The following is a 23,258-nucleotide window of genomic DNA, read 5'->3' as shown; positions in this document are numbered from 1 at the left end:
TGGCTAAATTTGTTAATAGATCAATAAAAAAATCCCATGGCAGCTACCCGTCATTCATCTAACGACAACTAACAGGAGAGTGGTTAAAATATTTAATTTCAAAAAGTTTAATGGCTAAATCGAAAAAGTTAATAGTTGAATGACTAAAATATAACAAAGTCAATAGTTTAGTGATTATTTTTGTACTTTATCCTTATAAAAATTCATAAAACTTATATAAATTTCTAATAAATTATAATTCTTTTAATTTTTAAAAATTATAAAATATATATAAATTATCAAAAGATCATTTATCGGTTCCTCGTTTTAAAAATTAAACCCTAAAATTAGAATAAACACGTGACATCGACTAAATGTTGGATAATGAGAATTGTTGTCGGATATTTCATACTAACATATATTAATATTTGCGATCGTTGAATAATAAAATTTTGATTTTATAGTATCTAACCATACCAAAAACATTTTATAGCATATGGTACTTAGTAAACAATTTTAACTTTTCAAAATCCAAATTATTATATTCTACTTAAAATTTTGAGATTTAAAAAAAAAACAAAGGTTATCAATAAAATCAGGGCCTGTAATTGTCCTTTTATCAATAATTTTTTTAATATATTTTATATTTTCTCAATTAATTTTAACAATTAAGGTGGTTATAGACAAAATTATTATTGAAGGGATTTAATTAATTTATTTTTTGTTAACAAGGGCACAAATGGGTGCCAATTAAATCAAGAAATTTTTTGAACAATCTCATTATATGTTCTAATTATATATGCTCTTTTAATACAATGTTTAAAACTATTCATAACTCTTTCTTAACTAATAAATAGGAGGATAATATACTTTAGCACACTCGAACCGATGTCCTCCTGCATTAACAACAATATCCATACCAATCGAGTTAAGACTCAACCGCAAATAAATCAAAAACTGTTTTTATTTTTAAGAGATTTTTATATCCATAAACCTTTAAAAATATATTCAAGTATTTAATTTAAAATTACGTGCAAATCACCTAATATACATATACATATAAATATCAATTGTCACTATACTTCTCTGAATATTATTAAAAACCTTATAATCTCATATTTAATCATAACCTTACAATATTATAATTAATATTTTTATTTACTTGATCTAACATACGTATAATATTAACCGATGGGTAATTATATTAAAAGATAAAATAAATTTTAATTATAAAAAATTATATAACACTAAATTCTTAAAATTAAAAATAATTAAATTTTAAGGTAAATTACAAGCAATGTTATTAAACTATTAATATGTTTACATTTTAATCATTTAACTTCAACAAGTTATAAAATGATTACTAAACTATTTGAAAATTTTCATTTAAGTCCCTGAATTGTTAAAATCATTGCTGTATAGTTTCTTTGTTGGCACCAGCTGAAAGCTCTCTTTCCCCTCTTCTTCAACAATTCAATTTTTTGTTACGAAATAACTTTAAACGTCATGAATCTATAAACTAAAATTCAAATAATATTTTCTCTGATATTTGACATTGACTGTCAAATTATCTTGGATCTAAGGTCTTTTTTTTACTCATTATCAGCTATTGATCCTCCATATAGATCGTCAAATCATCGCATGGAACTCACTAACTTAACTTTAAAACAAACTTAGTAGTCCAATGATTTACATAAAAACATTCTTATAGTTCAATGAGTTAAATGAAAACTTTCAAATAGCTTACTGGTCATTTTGTAACTTTTTAGAGTTATGTGGTCAAAACATAAACTTACTAATTGTTGAGTGATGTTAGGTAGAATTTACCCTAAATTTCAAAGGTTAAAAAGAAACAAAATATACTTAAATCTTGAAGCTTGAGCCAAAGGGATTAGTTAAAACGACGCCGTAAGGTTCTATGTATCCTTTTTCATTTTCTGGAAGGATTGTGTTTCCAAATCCTATACATAGATTAAGGAGAGTTTTTGAGAGAGGAAGAGGGAGCGAAAATATGGGGAGTGGTGGAGGAGCTTTAGGCCTTTCATCTCCTCTCTTTGCAAATGGGCATCTTTCTTCTTCCTCCAATTCTACTTCTCTACCTCTACCTGTATGTAACTCAAATCTTTCTTCTTCTTGTTTTGCATAAATAAAATAAACCCATTTCTTCTTTCTTCTTGTTTGCAATTGTAGGTGGAAGATGGTAACCACTTGGCAATGGTGAAGCCCAGCAGCAGTGTTGTTAATCTTCCCCACTACAAGTGGCGTTTGCTTATAGCTTATGACGGCACCCGCTATGCTGGTTTGCTTTCCCTTCTTTTTCTTATCTATGTATCTCTGCATGTACTTCACAGCCCCCTTGTAAATTATCATTCATCACTCTCACATTCTGCTGATTGTTTTTTCTTTATAAAATAATTAATAACTAATTAATACTCCTAATCTACACTCTGGAAAGTTTTTTTTTTTTTCCTTAAAGTTGAGATAAGCTCTGGTGGAAGTTCATGTGGCAGCATTAGCATTGGCATTGGCATTGATATCTTCCTCAAGTTATCTTGTGGGTGGGTTTTCTCCATAAATGCAACATCTTTCTCTGCCCTTGTTCTTTGAATTTGCTACCTTAACATGAACCCACCCACTTGCTTTAATATTAAGAGCTAAGAGCCAATTTGTTTCGTTGCCACAAGAAGAAAACTTGGATTTCTCTAAGTAATTAGTATTAGTCTGCTCTATCTAAATTTAGGATTAGCATTGTTGATGCAAAGATGGATAAATGGCTCACCCTGTTCAGGACAGGGCGGAGAGCCACCGAGTAGGGTGGCTGGATTGGTAGGAAGGAGTTGAGATAGGCTGGAGAATGTTGATTACTTGGTTTTCTCCTTAGGATCCCACTATTGGCGGGTCAAGGGCAAGTGGCCTTATGTCATAGGCTTAGGTAGAGTGGCAGTATGATGTGCCCTAAGTTATCTCATATGGGACATGGTAGTAGAGATCTGATATGGCTGTTAATAAGTGGGTCCACTTGTCAAGAAAGTTGCAAGCCGAGGGGCTCTTATGAGGAATCCCCTTGGGGGGGTCTATTTGTACCGCTTTGGGACTTGACCATCTGGGCAATCATAGCGGGGTGTAACAAGCATCTTATGCCCCAACAGCCTAAAGAAGAAACATTTTTGCCCTTAAATGTAAAAATTTACTAGATTTCATTTATTCGTTGTGAACTTTGTTTGAATATTTCCATCTGATGCTATGCTTGATTCTTGGATTCTACTGCAGTTAGAAAATTTGCAGTTTTAAAATATCATGTTTTCAAGTATGTTAATGAATGACAATCCTTCTTTACAAAATCCAATGGCCTTAAAACATGCTTTAACACCTTTGATTGATGGCAAGGCTTCGGTGTCTTTACATCTTGAATATTGAGCATCACCATCTATTTCAGGTTGGCAATTTCAAGTTTCACCACCAACTATACAGTGCATTGTAGAAAAGGCTTTAATTCAAATAACAAAGCTCGAGCGGGAGTGTCTCCACTTTGTTGGTGCTAGTAGGACAGATACGGGAGTTCACGCCTGGGGTCAGGTCTGACTTTCTTACTTGTATGAGGATTTGGCAAGCATCCATCAATAACTCCCAAACTTACAGTCAATTAAGATTTTCAGGTGGCACACTTCATTACACCTTTCAATTATGACAGCTTGGAGACCACTCATGCTGCTCTAAACGGGCTTCTTCCTTCTGACATCAGGGTTAGAGAGATCAGTGCCGCAACACTTGAATTTCATGCTCGGTTTTCAGCAAAAAGCAAGGTTTACCACTACAAGATTTATAATGACACCATCATGGATCCATTTCAGCGTCATTATGTTTATCATAGTGTTTATAAACTCAATACAGCAGCCATGAGAGAAGCAGCAAAAATGTTTATCGGAAAGCATGACTTCTCAGCTTTCGTTAATGCTTCACGTAATGATCGAGTTCCAGATCCTGTGAAGACAATATTCCGCTTTGATGTCATTGAAATGGTAATTGCTCGTCCCTGTAATACTTTATGTTCCTTCAAAAACCGGTTCATTCTTAAAACTTTAGCTTCTAGCTATCGTTGATTTACTAGCTCAATTTGAAACCAGTTTGTTTCCGTATTACCCTCTCAGTGTTCCTGTGACCCTTTATTGGTTTGTTGTACAGGGGCCTCTTATACAGCTGGAGGTTGAAGGTTCCGGTTTTTTGTATCGACAAGTTCGAAACATGGTGAGTTGTTGCAAAATAAAATAGGTCACCTTAGTTGTTTTTACACTTGAATAGGTGTTAACTAGGAGTAACTTACATTGCAATTTTTTAAGCTCGTGGAGAGGAAATTTGCTCTGGGTCTATCATCTTTCACTTGAATAGGTGTTACTTTTCTTGGTTCTAACTTGTGAGTTATGTAGGTTGCTTTGTTGATTCAAATTGGAAAGGAAGCAATTCCTACAGAGATTGTTCCAAAGATTTTGGCAACTCTAGACCGCAGAGAGCTGGCCAAATACGCCTTGTCTGCCCCACCGCATGGCCTTTGCCTTGTGTCTGTCAAATATAATCAAGAGCACCTACTGCTTCCTTCAGATTGCCCGACAACTAGCTTTGGTAGACATCATACTATCACCAAATGTAAGCTTCCCTTTTATTAATTTCAACTCAGCAAAACCTTAAAAGTTTGAAAAATATCTGAATTAGTCAGAAAAGAAATAGATTGAGATTTTTGTTAGCTGTTTATGGGCTTACAAGGTGTCAACTTCAAAGTTCCTTATACTGAATCCTGGTATAGCAAAGGCGTGCAGCCTTTAGATGTAAAGGCCAAGGTCTAGGTAGTCTTGCTGAAAAATAAATAAATTAACAGCGGAAGCTTTTAAACAATTTTATACTAGAATTTGATGATAACAATGTACCAGAATCATACAAGAATCATTAATCGATTGATTGATTAAACGAACAAACTTACTTCAATTCCAACTTCACACAATTGTTAACCAATCAACTAACAGGGCACAACAGCATATGAACAACTAAGCACAAGACACTATTAGCTAAAAAATAAGGGCCACGTTGCGAGACGCCCATTTGTGGCCGTGGTCTATTTCAAAATTACAGATGCTGCCTCATATAGCATCAGTCTTGTGAAGTGTCGAGGTAAGAAATGATCCAATCCGATTATAGTTTTCACTCGAACACCAGCTTCAATTGTCTCCCAACAATTTAAAGAAAGAATATCTACAAAACTGTGACAAAGCTAGCAATGCACTTGATGTTTTGGTAAGGGCAAATGTCCAACTGCCAGTTATTGCTGGTCCTGAACTTTAAGGGAGACCAATTCACTCTGTTGCTGTTGGTTTCTATGTCTTGAACTGTTGGGGAACCATCTCTTAAGTCTTTCTGGCCAAAACCTGGTGAAGGATGCAGCCACTCATTCTTCCACTGAAAATAACTATTGCAAAAGCAGCAAATACCAAAAATAAAAGAAACTACACCTAAAACATGCTTCTTGGTTTCTATCATATTTCCTAGCAGATATCCAATGTTTTAAAACCTGGAGGAGAAGCCGCTATCAATCAATATTTAAAGTTCACCTGCTATGTGGTCTCTTATTTCTTCATTACAATTTACCCTTACTCATAAACCAAGAAAATATCGGAGACATGATTTCTAGCACTACAACGCTACTAGATTGTTGCATGGAACAGGTTTAGGCTTGGCTGGCTTTTTAAATTCTTTGCCCAAGACCGCAACTAGATCGTTGGGTCTTACAGGACCAAAAGAAAATCCCAAGCAAGGCCCAGGTTTGAAAATAGTGTCCAAGACTCAACCCAATAGATAACCTGGTCCTTGTACAGGTGTAATTATTAATCCATGGTAAAAAATTGCAGAGGATTGCACAAAATGTCAAATGTGATGTTCAATATATTGAGTGGTCTAAATATTATACATGGAGAAGTCCTGACAGATCCTATCAAGCAATGTATAAGAAATTCAGAATTCGCTACTTACAGTTCCAGTCTTTCAGAAATTGCTCGCCTTACTGAAGCATTCAAACCATAGGCTATTGAGTTGAAAAGGCCCTAAAATAGATCAACAACAGCAGCAAAATCAGTTTCTCAAAGACGCTTTACAATGAAGAACAAGTGCTTCATTCTTTGTACCACACTAATTCAACGGCACTTCCATCAAACAAGTTAGAGATAACAAAATTTGGATCCCACTTCGAAGCAACCTACAATTATCCATTAGGGCCTGCCTAGATACAAGAGATTTTCACAATGGCCCTATTAATGTTACATAAATTGCTTAACCTAAAACAAAAAAGTGAAAATAAAAGAAATTTCCACCGAGACATTACTTGGAAACTTGGGTTAGTTTCCATAGTGGAACAAAACAGTTCTTTCTAAATTGAGCATGCTCAATTTTGCTTATCTGGTCACCCCCCCAACCCCCCACCAAAAAAAAAAAAAAAAAAAAACAAGAAAAGCTCATAATATGTAGTGAGAACATGTTTTGCAAGTGAGATTTAATTACTATACTAACAATCAAAATAACAAGATACAGGCATACACATATAGGTATTGATAGTTTCCGAAGCCATTACCATAAGTCCAGCTGTCCCAACATCAAGAAATGTGAGCCAAAAGATCTTGTGGCCAGGCTCAATAAAATCATGGATGCGATTGATTGTGCCGAATGCCCATGATCCAATTAGGATCAGTGGATAGTAACCCCACCGGTTCAAAGCCTATGGAAAAATAAAATAAATGGCAAATAGACTTAATTTAACTTAACAATGCTTGAAGGTAATAGAGGAAAGAAGCAGAAACAAGTTTATTCCAATGAATTATGATGACTAACTCCTATGGCTTTGACAGGGAAATCTCAAAGACAGTAGAAAAGGCAGTAAAGAACCATGAAAGCAGGAAACAGCTAAGGCCAACTCTATTTCAAACTAGGGCAGAAACCTGAAAAAGTAGAGCTGTAATTACGCAGCAGTCTGAAATAAATGGAAATAGGCTAATATTTTATCGAGGATTACAGCTTCATACAATATTTAATATATTTTTTAAGTTGCAAAGAAACCAAAACGGCATAACTTTTCTCTGGGAAATGAAGATATGTAATCATCAGAATCATAGAAACAAATTAGGATTACAAGGTATAATAATCAAGGTGGAGAAGAACATAAATACATGAATGATCAGGCATTTGCATTCAAGCAGTCAAGAGCAACAAAAAAATAGAAAAGCTCCATTTGATTTGTATGTTTCATATCTTTAACTTTTAATCTATCATATGCTCTGCTGAATATAGAATTACCTTCGTGTCTGTCCTTGAATCAAACTGGTATGCACGATCTGAAATGCCAACTGCCATCTAAAATTTCCAAAGATAGTAGACATGTGACCTTGCTTGGAGATGTACAAGTGTGTCAGATTAAAATTATGAAAATAATTAGATAAAGATAATAGCGAACATACACGGGTGGCATTATTCAGCATGCGTATCACTTGAAAGTATGTAAAACCATTGTAAAGAATTGCACCCCATAGTGGGACATAAAACGTTATGAAATGAACTGCCTGCATAGATATTCCAAATACGTCAGATAAACTATAATGCTAAAAAATCATGCTATATTTATCATAAGATAATTACAGGTCAAATTTTTTTCTTAACCTCATTATTTCCATGCTCAATTAGTATGTATAAAAGAATATAGAATACATTATTGTCTAGACACAGCAACTCAAAAGCTACATTCAGAAAGGGTGAGAAAACAAGGCAAGGAAACATGAAAGCCTTATAGAAACCAAGTGCTTGAAGACAAAGTTGGATCTAGTAAGACTATATCCAACGGGACAATCTGACAGACAATGCTAATTTTCACTTGCCTTTCCAGTGCGACCTGTTTGTGCCCAACACCATGCTCCCAAATGCGTGTGGTCATTACCAATAGAACGTATGACAGTCATAACCAGCGAAGTTCCTGCAGGAAGTAATCGATGTCCAATATAAAAAACTGGTAAATAGCATTAAAGGATGGAGAAGGAACCAGAAAAGGAAATGACAAATGTGAAGCACCATGTAGAATGTAGATAAGTAGTAACAAGAAATTAGAAATAGAAACAGGAAAACATGTAAATATTATCATACCCCAAACATACAAGTGAAAGACAGCCTCCAAATCTTCAACATCAGTTTTGTGTCTAACAACAGTTCGATGAAGAGTAAAAGCAATAGTTGTTGTCCAGAGGAAGGAAGCGACACAGAAGAAATGCGTGGTGTAGCCCTGAGCATAACAAAAGAAACCTTTTGACGGGTCCCTGCATTGAAAAACAGATCTATACAATGAATATATCAATTTGTTTTAGTACATTGGAAGTCCCAAATCCCCATTAAATACTAGAACAGAATAGATGCAAATGGAAATTGATTGCGTGGGGGGAAATACCATACCCGACCATGTTAAAGAAACTGCAAAGCATGTCCTGCGGCGATCCAAAAAAAGGAAACGGAGGGAGAAATGGGTAAGAAGCATATCAGATCAGATTCCGAGGTTTAAGAGAAAAATAATAATGGAACAACATCACAAGTTTTCCCTAGATTCGCGCACTGCACACATAAATTGGATCTTCAACCGTAATCTATTGAATTGAACAAAACAAGTATACGAACATTCCTGATCCTATATCCATCATGATTCGTTGAACAATGAACAAAACAACGAGTTGCAAGTTGTAACTACTTCAGTACCAGTAAAATCTTGAAATTTAAGGAAAGGAAGAAAGATTACAGAGAGAGAAAGGTAGAAGACAAGCTTGAAGGAGAACTTGCGAAGTTCCTTGAAGAGGGAGTAACAAAGCACAATGAATCCGGATCCAACGAACGATAGACTCGATGCTCCACTGTTCACAGCCGTCAATATTCCTCGATCGTGAAGGGAGAGCACCGTCGCCATTTTTTCTTTTTAGGGTTTTAGTAAATGTTAATTCTGTATTGTTTTGGGTAACGAACAAAAAAACTCCATTCAACAACCAAAAATTAAAGAAAAAAAAAGAAAGAAAGAAAAGAAAAGTGCAGTATTACAGCACAACATTGAGAATTTGAGAATTTAAGGCTTAACAGATGAATCGAAATGTGATGTGTAAACGCATCGTTTTGAGCCTTTGGCCCATTGTTTAAGACGCGTCGGTACTCCTCGCTAAGAAAGCCTATGTTAAGTTTTTTCCTCGTTTTTTAATAATCAACGTCAACGCGAGGATAAAACGAAAAGACCTTCATTTCGTTAAAAATCCTTAATTAATTAATTAACTAATTAATGGTAAATTATAATAGAGATCATTCAACTAATATTAAAATTAAAACCATAACATCCCTAAAGTCTCTTTAGTAGTAAGAAATATAAACTCGGGAATCTATATGTTAAGATCTCTTAGAATAAATAAAATGTGAGTTATCAATGTTAATAGAAATGAGTCTTGGATATTAAAGGAAGTTAAAACAAGTAATATGTTGTGAGATAATGGTTTGAAGCAAGGACTAAATCGTAAAGAACTAAAAAGTAATGAGGCCAAGTCATAAATACTCAAAAGTTAAGAGTTCAAAGTGGAAAAAGTTTTGGGACTAAATTTTTAATATTTCCCAAAGGTGTGAATGGTGAAATTTTTAATTTTTATCAAGGTCAAAATGGCCATTTCACAAGAAGATAATTTCTGCGTAAATTACTAAAATACCCTTAGGTGTATGGATGAATCATGACCATTGGATTTACTTGGAGATTAAGGAGAAGAATATGGACCCCTGGATTATAATTATGATGTTGGTGATATTTTATTATTATTTAATTATTATTTTAAATAATATTTTATTAAAATATTTTATTATTTTAATATATATGATAATTATAAAGGAAATATGAAGAACATACTTTCACAAAGCTCTTAACGCCCACCAAAGCGAAAAGAAAGAAAGTTTGCACTTTGTGCAATTTAGTTCTTTTCCATTAAATCTATCATTTTCACTCAAAATTCATGAAATTTTCATAGCCACCAAAAATAAAAAGTGAAGTAAAAATCTTAATGCTCCGTTTGTTTGTCAATAAAATAATTTCTGAAAAATAATTTTCTTTTCTGGTGTTTGGATGAACTATGTAAAATATTTTCTGTTATTTAGCAAGTTTTCTGAAAATATTTTTGGAAAAACTGTTTTAAATTAAAAATATATATTTAAAAATTTATTATCTTTTTATTGTTTAATTGAGTTTATTATATATATATATATATTAATAAATTTATATTTTAAATTATTTTTACCTATATTGCAATGATTTATTTATAAATAAATAAATTAAATAAATAATAATAATACTCAATTATTAAACTAAAATATTAACTTTCATAAATTGAAAACAACCAAAGTAATAAAATCGAGTTAATATATCAATTATACAATAGTAATGAACAGTAGTATAGGTTAATTCATATATTTCCACATCGAGCTAATAAGTCAATTATACAAGTACAATGATCAGCAGTATGGATTAATCCTTGTATGTCCTTTGTTGAGTGGAAATATTGTAGGCCTTTATCAACCTATCCAACATTTGCACAAGCAAAAAGAATCCAACAATAATAAAGTGCCTATAGCAATATCAACCAACACCAAAATATTGCCTTTACCAAAAACAAAACAGTGGTTATACAGCACAAACTCTGTACTAATACCAACCAAATCCAATATCCAATATCAAACTAACAAAATGCCAAAGCTCAAACTAACAAAATGCCAAAGCTCTTTGCTTGCTTCTAATTTGCAACTGATTCTTGTGTGATTATAAGATCTCCACTACTTTGGCGTTTCTTATTTGGTGATTTCAACTTCACTAAAGAGCTTGCAGTTGATGTCAGACCTGACTGTGTTGTATTTGATCTCAATCCAAACTGAAAATTGTAAAATTATAGCGAGGTAAGTAGTTATAAATTAGCAGAAATTGAAAATTGTAAAATTATAGCGAGGTAAGTAGTTATAAATTAGCAGAAATTGAAATATTGCTAAACTAAAACTTACATAGAATGTCTGCTCTCCAGTTTTCATATTTGTGTAGAGGCCTAACCCATTGACAGACCACCTTCAAGTTTTCATACTTGTGGAATGCTTAGTTGTGGAAGCAGACCTAACTTGTTTTGGTTGATTCTTCCTCTCCAATAAGCTAATATTACATTGAATAAAGGTAGACAGAAATTGAAATCAAAGCATGAAATAAAAGATTAATAAAATCGGAAGTGGAATGATTTAGAAAATTGAAGGCCTTTCTTATTCAGATCAAGACAGTAATATGACATCTAAGTTAAACAAAAGGCTAAAAACTGGTTTTCTAGAAACAAGAAACTGCCTCATATTTGATGTTCTATACCACAACTATTACAAGCTATGAATGTCTCTTAGGACCACTGGCATGCTAGGAAATCTGATACAAAATCACTAGACACTAAGCTTGGAGGATAAATGACTCATGTCTATAATCACATCACATGGAAGCCATCACACAATCACAAAATAATGCTATCTCAGGGCCTCCAATGTACATCCTAAAAGACCCCAGTTCAACAATAATAAATTTGGCAAAAAGAATGTTAAAGTGAAACTCTTTAACTTGTAAGTTGTTCTTCTGTTGGCTAAGAGAATGACACCAATAAATAAATCAAAGATAAGAGGGAGATGAGGAATCAAATAGAAAAGGAGGATAGATAAGAATGAGAGATAATAAAAATTATCATAGTTCAACCCAAATTACAACCTTCAAGCATTAAGCATATCCATATATATTGAAATCACAAGCTAAAAATATGGGAAAGATCATTCTCACAATAGAACTTCCCAACCCAAATCTTTTTCTAGACAGAACATTTTGGTACTAAGATAATCTAGAAATCATTAAAAGTAAACATAAAAAATGCTTAATGGGGGAAAGACTATATAAGAACACGTTGTATCAAATAATTAATAAGCAACTTGATTAAAGCAATCAAAAACTACTTACTTCTGGTGGTGTTGCACAAAGCATGTAGAAACAATGATAATTTCTCTCAGGATTAGACACTTGACAAACACGTGATCTTTCTAATAAATAAGTCCTGATGGCAGCTTCTGAAATCCTTCCCCTCCAGTCAAATTGAATCTCCACAAACTTACCAAAGCGATTACATCATTCAAAACATGCATGTAAAGGTAAAAAAAACGATTATAACATAGAATCTACTACATGCAGGGTGTAAAACTTGTTAAAACAAAATATACTCACCTTGATTATTGTTCCTAACAGTCTTAGCATTACCAAATGCTTCCAAAACAGGGTTGGACTATAGATTAACAAAAAACAAAAATAAATGTTGTTATATGTAGTGCAAATTGGGCATTGTTAAATCAACCTATGGCGAGAAATTTATGCTCTAAGTATCATTTTTAAGCATATCCCTTTCCACTTCCAAATAATGCATCATTTTGAAATGATTTGCCTCTTCATATATCTAACTTTACCCTCATCTTGAGTTAAAAATAATTATCATTTTCATCATTTAGATTATCATTTTCATATTTTAATCCCAAACCCCTCAAAAAAATTAAGAATAAAGAAACAAAGAAAGACATAAAACTCAAACCAACGCTGCTTAATTAAAAAAAATTAAGCTAAGACCCTGCGAAGAGGAATGGAAACGAAACAGCAGCGTCAGTAAAACCTGCAATAGACGCCAGAAAAAGCTTGGGTTTTAGTGGGAAGTAGACAAACAAATTAAATACAAAAGCCAACAGTGACTTCGTACCAACAATGAAGATAATGAAACCAAGCTAAGAGTGACTAATACTGGCACAAAAAAGATATTTTTGTAAATTATAAATTCAAATCCAGCTAATTTGAAACGAAAAAATTCCAACTTCAAACAATTAATAAAATGTAAAAGCTTTATATACATAATCCTGGATAATTTTCAAATTCCAATAATGAATTGAACTAGAAGTTCACAGTTTTGTTCAATTAGTAATTCCATCTTTATACAAAGAGAAAACCAAGCAAAATGATTTGATATTGTTTAAGAAAAATATTAGACAGGAAAAATGGGAAATATCTGATCTTTTTCCTACTAATTATCTCAGTAACGGCAAGAGCTCTACACCATTTTGATTTCTACCAGAAAACCCATGGATTCAATTTTTTTCAAGAAAAAGAAAAGGATAAAATTTACAGTGAAATCGAAGGTTTACCTCGAATATAACGTTTGTAATATGGGAAGGACTAAGGAAAAAGAGAAGAAATAATAAGAAGATGAAGAATGGAAGAAGGATTAGCAATTTTACCTAGATGAAGAAGGAGATGGAAAATGTCTTACAGGAAAAAAATCCGTAAGACATTTTCCTTAAAACGAATGAGATATTACCCGTGTCTTGGAAAATATTTTCCAAGTGTAAAATGCTTTCTTGCAACCAAACACCGTAAAAGCAGGAAAATGTTTTCCGGAAAATCAAATCCTTGCAAACAAACGGAGCTTAAAGAGCTTGGTTATCATTTCAGAAGAAAGACATTAAAGTTGGAAGTGAAGGAAATTAGGAAATTAAGGTATCTAGGCTTAAAGATGAAGATGAGAAGTGTGAGAAAACATGCGTATATAAAGAATTTAGTTAAGAAATTAAGGTAAGTGATTTAAATATTATGTTGTGTTTATTTGAGTGTTTAATTTGAGAAGATGTAAGAATTAATTTTGTATAATTATTTTCTATGTTCTGAGTAAAGAAAATATTATGTTTATGTATGAAGAGAATGATGGTTGATGGGTGATTTAGGAATAATTGGATGGATGATTTTATGCTAATAATTAAAAAAAAAGAAAAGTATGTGTGAGTGATTTTAAGTTAAATATATTAGGGTTGCCACCCCTCACATGTAATATAAGGGGAATTGGTATCTCCTGTATTTTGTTAAACACTTTATAATTTAATTCAACTCAATACATGTTATTATTTTTTAAAAATAAAATTATTTATTTATTTAATTTAATTAGATAATTTATTTTCTAATTAAACAATTTTCTCAACACAATTCTAATTTCATTAAAGTCATGACAACTTTACCGTAAAACAAGCTATGAGGGAATATATTTAATTTCCATATTCAACGGATTCACAACGACTAATTAATTTAATTCCATTTTCGAACTTAAATTATTTCATTAAATAATAATCTGAAAACCTTAAATTAATTCTCAAGTCAATTTCTCTACTCAATGAGAAAACACATTCATTTGCGAATGTGATTCATTTCTCTAACTTTATCATTTCCAACCATTTTTGTTCATTTGGTTACATGTAATTTATTTCTAGTTTCAACGAGTTGGAGGAGGGACCGATTGAACATATATAATTAGGGTTGAAATGATTTATAATAAAGTTTCAGCTTTTCACCTATCAATTATAAACTCATTTAGTCACTATGTCATTCCACTATAATATCGTGACTGAGCTCTCCTTAATTACATACTATTACAAAAGTTACTTAATCAGTACTCGTCCAATGACCTAGTCATAAGTGTGTTACCCTCATAGGATATCTTAATCTCTTTGGGATAAATTTGTTCTCCCAATATGATCATATTTTATCTCATAGTGACCACTACATCTTCCTTAATGAAAAGTCAATTACTATCAAATAGTAATCAAGTCATTCATCACAAAGACAAACGATATGTGGTCACGTTTACTTTTCATCTATCATGTAATGTCAATGAGAGGATGTCATTTGCCCATTGGTGGGGTTATAAATTCCACTATTGTAAATGATGCTACATATTGTAAAAGTTGTATACCTAACACACCACCTTTCCATTCCTTATCTATTTGAACTCAAGCTTGACCTTACATCAAAGTATACGAGTCATGCATACATAGTCCAACATCCACTCATGATTAAGTTATGTCACAAATGAATAAATCCATAAACGGATCTAGGATCTATTCTACTTGGGTCTAGTTTGATGAATTATCAGTTCAGTCAATCACATTTATGTCTTTATCTTTTGGGAGTGACTTACTGTCAAATGTAGTAGTTATTTCTGTTTATTTCCACACTTAAGGAGCTTGTTTTCTATCATTTTTAGAATTTAATATTATGTTTTTGATATTTAGTATCTAGGATTAAAAGTTAGTAAAAATAAGTATTTTTAACTTATTTTTGAGTGTTGATGACATATTAGGTTGACATGGGCCTTAGGTAGATTTAATTTGTGTATTTAAGTGTGCACGAGTGTTGCATAAGCTTCTTGAGCCGTGAAAGCATGACAAAAACGTCCAAAGCCGTAAAATGGCTGCCATGGCGCGACACGCACCCTATGTTGAGCCATAGTAGCCTCTATGTTGAATCATAGCCTAAACTTGGGTCATAAGCAATGATGACATCAACAACCGTATTTTCACAGATTCTCGTAGATTTTATTTCTTACTTGCACCCAAAGTATTGGGAGCATATCAGGCATAAAGTACACATATTTTAGCATATAAATAAGATGCTTCTATACACAAATTAGGGCATCCATCCATCAAACACAATTTTACTATTTAATTTTCTTTTATTTTTATGTTTGCTTAATCGAAACTTTTCTATTTCGATGTGATAATAATTGCGAGCGGTGATTGCTTCGGATTCGCGTTTATATTTATTCATGAGCATTCTCTTATATCTTCTCTTTTATTCTTTTATTTATATTTTGTTGATTTGGCCAATTAATCGTTGAATGAATATTAAAATATATTATTGTGTTTTATTCATATCTTGCATGTTTTGGTTAATAAATTAATCTATCTATTAAGTAATTATTTATCTAAAGTTGAGTATTTATTCAAGAGTTCTTAGCATATTAGGGAGTGATGCCCCTGATAGAATATTGAGATAGGTGAGACAGGAAGGGTATCCTGTCATGTATAACTTGTGCCAAGCAGAGAGACTGAAAGGCTATCTGTATTACTAATAATAGACCGAAAGGGTGACTTAGGTGATAATACTTAGTGAAGATGAGACCAGAAGGATATTCTTATCTAAGAGTGATAAATAACTCAATCGAGAATAATTAATTATTTAACTAGATGATTAGGATTTAATCGATTATAGGCTAGAGACTCAAATTGTCAACACTAGGAATAAGAAATTCCATTAGGTTAGTTAGGTTAATTAATTTAATTAATATTTTAATTTGGATTAACACTACTAATTCGTGACTCGATAGCTTAGTAATAATTTTTTGTAATTAATTTAATAATAATTTCTTCAATCTTCAATCCATTGGGTACGATCCCCGGAATACTTATCAATGTTTCGTTGTAAACTTTACTATATTACAATTTGACCCATACGCTTGTGGACACCATCGATTTAATTATATATATTTTTGGTGTGATATTATTCTATAAATGATAACACGTTTATAGGCGGTCAAGTTGTTGGCACCGTTGCTGAGAATTGCGACGCTAAAAATTTTATTAGATTGATTATTGTAAAATAATATTAATCGAAAGAGGAACGAGCTAGATAATGTTCTAATTTTTTGTACATAACTAAATATTTTTAATTTGAATTTTTAAAGTTAATTAAATATTTTTGTTTTCAATAAATATTTTTATTTTTACTTACCTTATTGATTAGCATATTTAATCATGAATATCGATTTTTATAGGTTTGTGTATGAACTATCCAAATCGAGTTGGTTGTACAGATCTTCGACAAACCAATAGAGTCGTGATTACAAATATGAACAGCCTGAGTATTCAAACAAACTCTCACCTAAGCTAAAACAAGTATACATCTGATATGGATGGAGATTCGACAAACCAAGGGAGTTACAGTGGAGAATGTGAGATGCCCAACTATTCAGTTCAACAAGAATTGGATTTAATAATGGATGATGATGTATATAGGTACTTGCTTGAGCAACATCGGAATAAACAAAGGCCAAGTCAGACACAAGATATCTCAACAAAACAGTAGAGTTATGATCACAAGCTTGGTGTGACAGCCTTAATTTGACCCTAGTCGGAAAGTGGTTTCGGGACCACAAAACCGAGTCACAAAAATAATTAACTATTATATTCTATGCTTATAATATATGTAAATGCATGTGAGAAAGTTTCACGCTTTGATTTTGTCATTTGTATGTGAAATTTATTAAATAGGACTTATGTGAGACATTTTTGAAATGTGATAGGTTAATTTTAAAATGGTCTATTAATGCATGTAATCAAAAAGGTGGACTTGCATGTCAAATTCCCCACTTTAATAGTAGTGGCCGCCATGATAATGATGATAAGCAATATGTGTTATGTAATAATATTATAAAATGGTAATGGCTTAATTTATGGAATAAAAAATTAGTAAATTAAAAGATATTAGAAAAACAAAAGAAAAACAAAAGGCTTGTATCATCTTCTTCCTTAGTAGCCAAATATTAGAGAAAGAAAAGGAGGAAATAGCATTCGGTCACTTTGAGCTTGAAATAAGGTATGTTAATGTGATTTTTATGTAATTGTTTATGAAATTAAATTGGTAAATGCTTAGTATAGTTAACCCATGGTTTAGATTCATGAATCATTGAATATATATGCATTTGGTAAGTTGCTAAATTTGTGTTATTTTGATAAGTTTTTGGAAGGTGTTATTTAGATGTTAAAGTAGCTTAAATGATGGTTGAATAAGTTGAATTCATTGTTGAGAGGTATGAATTGAAGTTGCCGTATGTATATATATGCATTTTGGAAAGAAAATTTTGTTGTTATTTGAGTTTTATATATATGCACATTCGGTCATGAGGATTTAAGATGAATTTAATTGTTATAGATTGTTTTAAGGTTTGTTAAATTGTTGTGGTCATTGCGAATATATGTTTAGTTAAAGAAATTTTTAAATTGTTTAGTTAATTAGTAGGTTAATGGTGTGTGCATAAATTATTTGAAATATAAACTTTGTATGAGTATTAAAAGTTGTATATGAATTTGACCTTGGGAGAAATGTTAGTATAAAAATGCTTGAAAGTTAAATAGGTGATTGCTTAATGACCAAATGTGCCAAAGAATAATGCATGATCTAGTTGACCAATATGTGTTAAGGGAACATGAATAAATATATTTTGATGAGCTATACATTCGGTTATAGTATGAAATGCAATGTTAATACTTAGTTGCTAGTATGTATATGTGTGCTAGCCGAATTTGAACTTGAATAATGATTTGAACACGATGTATTGTATTGAGATTATGCTTAAGTGAAATTATAGAATTGTGATGAAATTGATTGGTGATATACATGTTTAAATAATATGAATGCAAAGAGTTGTGAAAGAGTAAATTGTAGTAAATCTGCTTGGGACAGTAGCTGTAACGTGAATTTGGAAAATCACCATAAATTGTGGGAGTGGATTTAGAAGATGAATAAATTATGTAATTAAAGCTCAATGAGTCTAGTTTCTAATGAAATCAACGAGAACATATTTTGACTTCTGTACAATTAGAAATTTGATTCGTAGTAAAGGGTGGTCAGACTAGTCAAGCAATGAAACAGGGGAAACTTTAAGAAAAATCTAGTATTGATTGGCCAAACTAAAAATTCTGAAAATTTTATAGATAAAAGATATATGAGTCTATTTTTAGGGAAATTTTACGGAAATTGATTTGGAGTTTCGTAGCTCCAGTTATAAATAATTTAGTGACTGTTGCTCAGGAAGACAGCTTATTGTGAATTTGTGATTATGAGGTAATCATTGATAAAAATTTGTTAAGGAGTTGCTTAATGTTTTCTTATAAACTTACTATGATCTATGTGTGTGAAAGTCGAATCTATATATTATATTTCTGAAGAAATGCTCGAATAGTCGAATAATGACTAGTTTAAAATTTTTGAATTTAAGCTCAAGAGCAAAGAGGGTCGAAGTTGGATAGGGGAAAAGAGAAAGTAATTGAGTAGCCTTTCCGCAACCGTTCAAGTATATCCGGAGTAAGTTTTGAATAGTCACATTTAGTACATAATTGATAATGTCTTGATATGTGTATGATAACTGTACTGCGATCTATTGATTTTATTTGAATATAGTTGAGTGACAAATAATTTATGTTTAAGGCTTAAAGCCGAATAGACATTAGAAGTTAAGCTTGGAAAGTAAAATGGACATATATTCTTATGTATGTTATTGAGCCAAAAGTTATATGAATGGTGCCCATGTTATGCTATTATTCGAATGGAATAAATGAACTATGACTGTGAGATGTTATTTGAATTGAATTTTCTTGCGAATAAGTATGCATGACATTCAGTGATGTATATCCGGACTTAGGGTCCGCAGGCTATGTGCTGGAATTATATCCGGACTTAGGGTCCGCAGGCTATGTGCTGGAATTATATCCGGACTTAAGGTCCGCAAGCTACGTGCTGGAAATATGTCCGGGCTAAAGTCCCGTAGGCTTTGAGCTGGTATTATACCGGGTTTAAATTCTCGCAGGCTTGTGCTGGCAATTGGTTTCAAGTCCTAAGACCTGACAGGCTTAATGCCAGTAAGTTAAGTAAGATTACGATATTGAATGTTCGCAGTAAACCATCGTCGAGTAAGTACTATACATTTAAAATGTTCAGGTACGTATTACTTACTCATCGGTGAATTGATTTTGAAGTGAATCATTAGCATCAAAGAAGAATATATATAAATATGATTGATGGTTATATTTATGAATATGAGAATGATTTAATCGGTCATGGTATATTTGTATATGAATTATATGTTGAAATTTCTTTATGTACTCATGTACATTCAGTCAATGATTTTGTGAATTATTAGTATTAAAAAATGATACTTAAGTGTGAATGATTGTTATATCTACGAGTAAAACAATGATCTGTTCGGTCAAATGTTGTTAATATATGAGATTATTTGATTTAAATGCATCTTATGAATTTTAAGTAGAAGAAAAATATGTGCTGAGAAATCTATGTATATGTTTATGTGTATTCGGCCATGAAGCAATTTGAATTGAGAATAAGTCTGTTTAAATGAATGTTTCGATTTTCGATAAGTCTTTAATTGTTTGTGATGCTTAAAACTTACTAAGCTTTGAAAGCTTACTCTGTTCTTTATTTCTCTGTTTTATAGATTGTTGATTTTGGCCACCGACTCGGGGATCGTTAGTAGTTCATCACACTATCGATCTTTTTGGTAGAGTTATATTTTGGACTCGATATGGCATGTATAGGTTAGGCTGATGATAACTATGTTTTAAAATTGTAAATATTTTGGTCATACGAAAATGGCGTATAACTTAAATATCAGTATGTATTTCAACTCGATCTCTGTTTATGTTTATTGACACTGTGAATGAGATAATTAAATGTTTAGTTCGGTAATACCTCTTAGCCTTAATCCGGCAATCGAATTTGGGTTAGGGGTGTTACACTTGGAGACTACGATTATTCATCCGAACTCCCTTGTGAATTAGATTTATATAAGTCATTTCTCCGTGATCTAGAATTCCAAGCTAACTTTGAAGAATTTCAAAAACCGGTGGACCAATTAGAGGAATTACTACAAAATTAAATAGAAGAAGACTCCATTGGAAGAGGTCGTACATGATGTTTCAAATTCAATTCGAAGGACCAATGTAGTGCCGACAACCATCTAAAATTATATCCTGGAAATCAACAAGAGTTTAGAACTGAATATGAGATCAATTGAATATAACCAAATATGTCAACAATCCAATTAACATAAATATTGTAGATATAAAAGTAGATGTAGTGGTAATAGTAGAGGTAAATGAGCTTCAATTGTTTCTGAATGAAAGTGTAGATAAGCCGATAGACTTTCTGGCCATAACTGAGGAGGCTGGCTGAAAAAATCAACGAGTTTATCTTATTCTCATTCTATGATGAAGATAGAGCTCGGACAACCAAAACTTCTCGCGACATAGAGGAGAGGAAGCTCGGGACAATAATATCCCAAAAAATAATTTAGGGTTGGCTCGAATTTAGCACGAAGGGGCTCGTGATGTGGATGTCATGTGGTCGAAGGTAAAGTGATATCACCAAAGGTTCTAGTTCAGATTTATCGATAGTGGAACAAAAGATGAATTAAAGTGTCGATGACCAATTGAAAGTTCTTCTTTGGGGGCGATACAAATTGTCCCGACTCCGAAAAATGACTTCTTTTTTAAATTTTGTTTAATTTAAATTTTATTTTTCATTGTTTTTATTAGATATATTTTAAGATTTAGATATTTAATTTTATGTTAAAACTAAAAGAAAATAGGTTTCTGAGAGCAATAGAGGAGCTAGAAGCAATTTGAGGTCAAGTACGAACAACCGAAAGCCTTTGAAGTCATGTTAACACATAACAATCCCATTGCGCGACACACCTATTTTGAACCTGAAAATCTGAGAATCCATTGTCTTGTCGTACCATACACATTTTATGGCACGACATACACGTTTTGAAGCAAACATAAAGGCAAAAATTCACTTTCTGTCGCACCATGCCTTCTCTATGACGCGACATGCAATTCATTTTCGGCAAGTTTTTGTTCTTGGTTCAATGCAATCTTCAGAGATATTCCCTAAGTTTGCACGGCAAGTCAAGCCCTAGATGACCTCTATATATTGCCCTTATTAGAATACGCACCTTTCAAACCTCCACAAGCAACCGAACTCCCTTTGTTACTCTATTCTTTGAGATTCCGCTAATTCTATGCTTTTCACTTGTTCCATGGTCCTAAAATGATGAGAAGCAACCATTTAGAAGCTGAATCGGAAGCTGATAACTTCAAAGAACTTTGTGAAAGGGAGCTCAAAATTTACCTTTGAGCCATTCGATGAAAATCTCCTCTTTAGGAGATAGGTTTTGAGTTATTGCTTTCATTAAACAGTAAAACAATAGAGATAATTTAGTTCCATAGATGTGAGAAGTTTTGTTTCATCCTAGAGGGATAAGTCTGTATGCCAGTAGTTCAAGAATTTTACACTGCCTTAAGGGAGATAGAGACGACTCGAGAATTCGATGTACCATGGTTGTGGGTCTTCATTTGAAGGAAAAAAATTGCCATCTCACCTCCCGAGATAGCAAGGTACTAATAAAATGATCCAAGCGTTATTTACAACCAATGAAGTATTCGATACGAGAAATTAGTGTGAAGCATTTGATGGGAAATTGCAAGCGAAAAAGAGCTATTAAAACAAAGCCACATCTAGGTGAGACAGTGTTTCCGAATTCGGAATGGATAGTTTGATAGATGCAAGAAGCGAGACCAATCTACGAGGACTATACATGGAAAAGCAAGTTGGGGGTGCCTCAATTCCCAACAGCAAAATAAGAAGCAAAGCCAAAATCCAGCAAGATAGAGATAGAGGAAGACCCATAAGAATATCTTGAAGAAAATCTGAATTCAGAGGGTGACCCAGACAAAGCTAATGAGGAGTCAGACCATTGATGACCTTGGGTCTCTCTAATAAAACCTTTGTATAATCTTACCATTAAAAAAATCATTTTCCAAGTTCATTATTGAATAGACTACAAAAGCTTCCATAAAGCTAATATTTTGCTCATTAGAATATTGTAGCCAATTCTTCTGCCCAACAACTTAAGAATGAAAATTTTAGACACGCTCTACTCAACCAAAAAATGAACACATTTCGAGAATTTAAATGATTGGATACTATTCACTACATCTATCACCACATCCTATTAATCAACCAAATATCATTATCATTCTTCTTTATTAACATTATTGGGACCTTTAAAAGAATTCAATTGTTTATCCTTCAATGATATTTTTTCACAGTTTAAAGGCTACATGAATCCTCATTTTCGGGAGGGTTTTTCACTTATAGGCAAACCTTCTTGTTGGCCTACCAATACCCCTTTTCGAGATTGACACCCTCCCTAAATGCTCTCGCCATTCGCCATCTTTTTTTTTTCTCTAATATGAATACTTTAAAGAGTCAGTTAGAATGTATTGGAGTTTAGAATCAATTTAAAATTTGGATGAATGTATTGGAGTTTAGAATCAATTTAAAATTTGGATGACAATTTGGAATAGACATGTTTCAAGGGTTAGGCTACCTATTCAAGCCTGAAGGCCTGTTTAATATTTAATAGGGTTTGTAGAAAAATATTAGATTCAAAAAATGAGCTTTAGCAACAAAAAAATAGTCCATTTAAAATATGGGTTGGGCTGGGGCTTCAATATTCAAAGCTCGA

The 23,258-nt window shown here is 32.5% G+C and overlaps 2 protein-coding genes and 1 long non-coding RNA gene across 10 annotated transcripts; 1 reads left to right on the top strand and 2 right to left on the bottom strand.

Annotated features, from left to right (window-relative positions):
• Positions 1–1,894: 1,894 nt before the first annotated feature.
• LOC108476215 (uncharacterized) lies at positions 1,895–4,866 on the top strand. Its single transcript, XM_017778357.2, has 6 exons — positions 1,895–2,086; positions 2,170–2,278; positions 3,416–3,555; positions 3,636–3,998; positions 4,162–4,224; positions 4,404–4,866. The coding sequence occupies exons 1-6, from the start codon at positions 1,898–1,900 to the stop codon at positions 4,638–4,640; spliced, it is 1,101 nt and encodes a 366-aa protein (XP_017633846.2). The 5' UTR covers positions 1,895–1,897; the 3' UTR covers positions 4,641–4,866.
• Positions 4,857–9,231, bottom strand: LOC108476216 (G-protein coupled receptor 1). The gene is made up of 9 exons (XM_053025904.1): positions 8,786–9,231; positions 8,449–8,480; positions 8,146–8,315; positions 7,880–7,978; positions 7,470–7,567; positions 7,309–7,365; positions 6,590–6,733; positions 5,995–6,065; positions 4,857–5,393 (listed from the first exon to the last, which is right to left on the bottom strand). The coding sequence occupies exons 1-9, from the start codon at positions 8,948–8,950 to the stop codon at positions 5,288–5,290; spliced, it is 942 nt and encodes a 313-aa protein (XP_052881864.1). The 5' UTR covers positions 8,951–9,231; the 3' UTR covers positions 4,857–5,287.
• Positions 9,232–10,548: 1,317 nt separating this feature from the next.
• On the bottom strand, positions 10,549–13,813 carry LOC108474410 (uncharacterized). 8 transcript variants are annotated; one of them, XR_008280246.1, is made up of 6 exons: positions 13,345–13,781; positions 12,686–12,728; positions 12,293–12,350; positions 12,032–12,178; positions 11,059–11,200; positions 10,549–10,931 (listed from the first exon to the last, which is right to left on the bottom strand). It is a non-coding gene; the product is annotated as an uncharacterized LOC108474410 (long non-coding RNA). The 8 variants fall into 8 exon arrangements; XR_008280244.1 differs by having other exon boundaries at positions 12,293–12,728; positions 13,252–13,808; XR_008280243.1 differs by having other exon boundaries at positions 12,293–12,728; positions 13,345–13,807.
• Between the last annotated feature and the right edge of the window lie 9,445 nt (positions 13,814–23,258).

Source organism: Gossypium arboreum, chromosome 3 (genome assembly GCF_025698485.1).
Source record: "Gossypium arboreum isolate Shixiya-1 chromosome 3, ASM2569848v2, whole genome shotgun sequence".
Taxonomy (NCBI): Eukaryota; Viridiplantae; Streptophyta; class Magnoliopsida; order Malvales; family Malvaceae; genus Gossypium; species Gossypium arboreum.
The sequence above is the reverse complement of the archived record's forward strand: the minus strand, read 5'-3'. Positions and strand labels throughout refer to the sequence as shown.

Bases quoted from the DNA above. Each gene is read 5' to 3' on its own strand.
- LOC108476215 (XM_017778357.2), top strand. From the start codon at position 1,898: ATGTATCCTTTTTCATTTTCTGGAAGGATTGTGTTTCCAAATCCTATA. The intron at 2,087-2,169 runs GTATGTAACTCA...TTGCAATTGTAG, and splicing joins CTACTTCTCTACCTCTACCT to GTGGAAGATGGTAACCACTT. The intron at 3,999-4,161 runs GTAATTGCTCGT...TTTGTTGTACAG, and splicing joins GCTTTGATGTCATTGAAATG to GGGCCTCTTATACAGCTGGA.
- LOC108476216 (XM_053025904.1), bottom strand. From the start codon at position 8,950: ATGGCGACGGTGCTCTCCCTTCACGATCGAGGAATATTGACGGCTGTG. The intron at 8,316-8,448 runs GTATGGTATTTC...TTTTCAATGCAG, and splicing joins AGTTTCTTTAACATGGTCGG to GGACCCGTCAAAAGGTTTCT. The intron at 7,568-7,879 runs GTGAAAATTAGC...CTATGCAGGCAG, and splicing joins AGGTCGCACTGGAAAGGCAA to TTCATTTCATAACGTTTTAT.